We start from the raw sequence: 5,000 nt of genomic DNA, 5'->3' as shown, positions 1-5,000 counted from the left end.
TGCCGTCCTCGTTTCATCGCAACCAATTGGTGGATGTTCTCCCTCTAGAAGATGGCAGCATTCAGTCTCAAAGATGCAACAGTTGTGACGAGAACAACACGGCAACATGTTACTGTTTCGTGTGCCAGAATTTTCTGTGTGCAGCTTGTTTTGAAGCTCACCAACGCTTGAAGGCTTCAAGGGGTCATCCCAGTGTTTTGATCGACAAACTGCAAGCCCAAGATGTGCAAGATTTGATCCACAGACCCGTGATGTGTTCACAGCAATATCATGAAGATCAACCCCTAGAATTTTATTGCGAAGACTGTAAAGTTCTGATTTGCCACAAATGCACTGTAGTGAGTCATAATCGACACACTATGACAGACACTCTCAAAGCTGCACAAGAACAAAAGATGCAAATAGCCGACGCTGTGGCCAAAGGGAAAGCGGAAATTGTCAGGTATGAGAATAAAATTAAGAAACAAACTGACCTAAGAAACAAAAACAAAATTGAAATTTTGAACGAAGAAAAGAAAATGACAGACACTGTCGAAAAATTGATTTTTGATTTGCGAGAGCACGAGAAGAAAATGAAGAACAAGTTTCGCGAAATTTATGAAGCGGAACAAAAACATCACACAACGCGACTGGAAAACTTCGAGCTGGTTGCCACTCAACTGAAAAGCTGCGTCGAACGCGGCCAGAGTATCTTAGAAAGAAACATCAGCTCCGAAATTCTACAAACAAATCACGCCATCCTCGGACGCTGCAATGAACTGTTAAATGATCGAAAACCCGATCTTTACAGGTCGCCAAATTTACATTACTTGGTGGAAAAGAAATTGGATCTTACGGATCGAGTTGTTGTCACAAAGACTGATCCCTCAAAGTGCTCCGCTGAAGGTCAAAATAATATGGAAGTAGAGGAAAGAAAGGAGGCATATTTCGTAATTGCTTCAAAAGATTCAGATGGATTTCAATGTTATCAACAAGACGATAAATTCAAAGTCGACCTATTGACTCCAGAAGGTGATCAACTAAAAACAGACAGCAAAGACGGCAAATGCACGGAAACATACACAACACAGTGTGCTGGACAACACAGAGTGGAGATCGTTGAGAATGGACAGCAGCTGACTGGTAGTCCTTGGATTGTGCAGGTTCATCAGTATCAATATCAATTTGCCTTTCAGTTTGGTTCAATAGGGAAGGGACAAGGAGAATTTGATGGCATTAACGATATTGATGTGAGTGACAAAAGGGGAACGATTGCTGTTGCAGATTGCGGGAATAACAGAATTCAACTGTTGAGCTCTGAAGGAAACTTTCGAAGGGAGATAAAACTTGATGGTGAACCTTATTCCGTGGCATTTGCGGACTCTGGCGAACTCCTGACTTTAATTCCGAAAAGCGACAATAAGCTTCGTCTATTCAGTGAGAAGGGTGAGTTCATCAAACACATCAATGATAAACATATTGGCCACCCAATTCACCTTTCCATTGCGAGTGATGGTCGTATAATCATAACTGACAGTTTGGACAAGAACATCAAGGTCCTCTCCCCTGACGGGAATGACTTGCTCCAGTCCTTCAGTGCCCCAGACTTTGATGGATCCCCATTCTGCGCTATTTATCACCAGCAAAAATTTTTTGTTTCTTATATCTCTACTCATTGTGTCAAGGTATTTGACAAAACAGGAGTGTATTTACATGACATTGGCTGTCAGGGGTCTAATGATGGCCAGTTTAATCGTCCGGAGGGACTAGTTATAGACAAGTACAACCGACTGATTGTGTGTGATAGAGGTAACCATAGGCTGCAACTCTTCACCCTGGGCGGGAAGTTTTTGACTAAATTGAAGAAACAGTATTTCGAAAATGGCCTACCCTCTTACGTTGCTATAAACAGTGGTGGCAGTCTAATAGTAGCCGATCCACTGATCAGTGGACGCATTTATGTTTTCCATTAAGATGTGATATATTTTTGCTTACAAAAAGGCTAACATTTTCTAATCATTCAGCCGAGAATGAAGTAATGAATATTGAAAGTGCATTGCATAAGGTCTGAGCAATGGTGCTTTGAAAATTCGAGATTTTACAAAGAATAGGTGGGACCAGTAGCGCATTTGTCACCCAAGAATTTTTCATGGCTAATAACTGGCTCGTTATCAAAGCCAAAAGGCTTAAGATTGTAGGTTTAACTTAAGTTTAACAAGTTCTTTTACTATTTAAACTCAATTTTTAAATAGCATGATTGATGCCAGCTTTGCAAACTCGTATGTTAGGGAAACATAATGTTAAAAAAGCCAAGATTCCCTTATACCTTTCCAATGAGCTTCGTACTAGAATCTGCAACTACCCGGTCGTAAAGCAAGCGAAAAACGAGGAAAAGTCCACTGGAAAAAAATCGTTATTTTTAGTTTCAAATGGATAATTTTGGAGGTATTTTGTTGTGTCATCTTTTCATGATTTCCATAAATACTCTTCGATCAATTTTGACTGGTCACGATCTTGTCTGATCCAACGCTGTACAAGAGTTAAGCCTGTTTTTCACTAGGGACGCATAAGAGCGCTTATTTCACCGTCAGTGAAAATGGGATGGAGACCAACATAAGCACAAACACAAGGATCAAAATGTTTCCTTTTCTTTGTGCTTGCGCTTATGCTTGTGTTTGCTTGCGTCGTGTGAAAACGAAACGCAGCATAAACACAAGGAAATTTCCTACGCCAATTAAAGCACTCGTTCCAGATTCCCCGTGGATATGAGCATTTGAACAAAATGGTGGATTCTGGGGTTGATTTTGATGCTTATGTCGACGTTCGTTTTCACCAGCATAAGCTACTTATGTTTGTGCTTGCGTCGCTAGTGAAAACCAGGCTTTATCGTCCACGGTTTTGCAAAGGTTTTTAAAAATTTAACCTCAAGTTCACTGATGGCTAAGTAGCTAAGATGTCAGTTTACATCCCTTGCTTTGTTTTTTAGCTTCAGTTTGAGGCTTTCACTTTCAGTATCCAATTCAGTGTTCTTAGAATTGTCTTCACTTAAAATCAATTTTCATTCTTCAGGACAGGGAACATTTCGCCATCAAAAGAATACTCCATTTTCGAGTTTTTGTTTGCCTTCGTTTTATGGGGAGAAACAGACAAACAGTAGCTCTGAAATAAATAGCTCCGTTCTGAGTCCTTGAGCCATAAATTTGTTTGAGTTGGCTGGTGATGGTGGGCATTTGGTATTCAGCAGAATGATACAAACGGGAAGTAACTTTCCAATAATGTAGGGATACTGGAACTGTGCTAGGCCACTACCAGAGCAATACAGGGCCGACACTCGAGCCATACTCGAACAACACAAAAACAATATTGGACCAACAATAGATCTTCATTGGATCACTACATGATTTCAGTTACGATTCATCACTTATCTTATCTAGGACATCGGTGTTGTTAGTTAAAAAGGTTCTACCGAAAAGGAAAGTGAAAAGGAAACAGCTCAAACTCACGGTATAAGGGCGGCGACTTGAATTCGACGAGACACTTTTGCGTTTGCCTTATTGTTTATTTCTTGTTTTCCAAAGAGAATCTCCACTTTTACTACAGTCAGTAAGGCACTTCTATCACTTTATTTTGACCAAGCGGAGACAAAAGTTTGAAATAATACATATATTAAATCAGCATAATAAACAATTCTGTTATTAAGGAAAACACTACAGAGGTCCATAACTCGTACAATCGCAAAACACAAAATACTGCATGTTGAATCTTTTCATTTGTATTCATAAACATTACTTCAGAAATAGCGTTCTTAAAGACAAATTTGCTCTCTTGTTTCCATGAAAATTAATGTATAATTTATGCTCTTTATTGCAATCCACTGTTCGAGGGAATTCCCTATCTTCCTCGAAAGTCAACAAAAAATCGCAAGAAAATAAAACTCGACACACTTGAAAATTCAACGTAATTTTTGTTATCTTAACCGTGAAAGTCTATCGAATTCTTTGCCAGTTCCATTAAGGTGAATACGCGGGTGTTGTCTTAATATCTGCGCTAAAGAGGGTCTATTATACTCTGACGGTTTAAGCCAATTTTGAGTCAGTCGGTCTACGGATTCAGTCATATTTTTGAAGCGGTTTACGGTCTGAAGAAATTACTGCGCGGTTGCGGGAAATCATAACTTAATTGCGTGGTTTTCCGTTTTTGTGTGTTTGTTGGCGGTTTTTCGAAAAGTTTTGTGGGAGATTTCAAACTTGCCTTTAGTGCGTCGTTATGAACAACGTGCATGATTTTTTGTGTTTGTGAACTTTTCATTAGATGCCAAAACTTTTTGGTTATAGTTTATTTGAAAGGACCTGTAGAAAAAAGATGTTTTGTTGTCTTGTTCCTAAGATCTCGTGGTCTTTGTGATGAGAAACAATGTGTGAAGTACTGTTAAAAGATCTCATTCTGCCATAAAGTTGGGAAAGAGGAAAACGAAAGCGGTTTGCGGTCTCAGAGGCCATAAAGGCGTTTCCGGTTTCAAGGAGAAAAAGAAAGCGATAAGCGGTCTAAAAAAAACAAAGTAAGGCGGTTTGTGGTTTGTGAGACCCCGTATGATAGACCCTCTAATATCCCAACAAATTGTCGTCGATATTGAGACAAATTGCATGCCACTTGTGTGTCTAGAAACCAGAATCAGGGAATCCGGATATGGAAACCAGAAACACTAAATCATCTTAAAAAAGTACATTAATGTAACCACTGGGAACATGGTAAGAAAATCTCCCTGGTTTTCAGTACATGCTTGAGGTGATTTGAAATGACAAATAAGTGATTTGTTTTAAATATTAAGCAAATGTGCTCGTCGAGAGAGAAGGAGCGTATAATTTTCCGTTTTATTGTATTACTATTAATTTACTTGTGGTGATTCCTTTGTTTTGCACCGCACATCTCATCTTGCGCATAACATTGCGACTTCGGAGATGACGGCGTTTCGCGCCGGCCATCTGAAGAGAGGCAACAAAGGCCGCTTTTGCTGTTCAAGA

At 39.5% G+C, this 5,000-nt stretch overlaps 1 protein-coding gene across 1 annotated transcript in view; it reads left to right on the top strand.

The window, feature by feature from the left end:
• The window catches only part of LOC137972962 (E3 ubiquitin-protein ligase TRIM71-like), a 4,236-nt gene extending 298 nt beyond the window's left edge, over positions 1-3,938 (top strand). Inside the window, exon 1 of the mRNA XM_068819652.1 lies at positions 1-3,938. This exon is cut by the window's left edge and continues 298 nt beyond it. Within this exon, the coding sequence (XP_068675753.1) occupies positions 1-1,952 (1,952 nt within the window). The 3' untranslated portion in view covers positions 1,953-3,938.
• The last annotated feature ends 1,062 nt before the right edge of the window (positions 3,939-5,000 follow it).

Source organism: Montipora foliosa, chromosome 10, assembly GCF_036669935.1.
Source record: "Montipora foliosa isolate CH-2021 chromosome 10, ASM3666993v2, whole genome shotgun sequence".
In the NCBI taxonomy this organism is placed as follows: domain Eukaryota; kingdom Metazoa; phylum Cnidaria; class Anthozoa; order Scleractinia; family Acroporidae; genus Montipora; species Montipora foliosa.
Note: the sequence above shows the minus strand (reverse complement) of the source record. Positions and strands in the feature narration are given on the sequence as shown.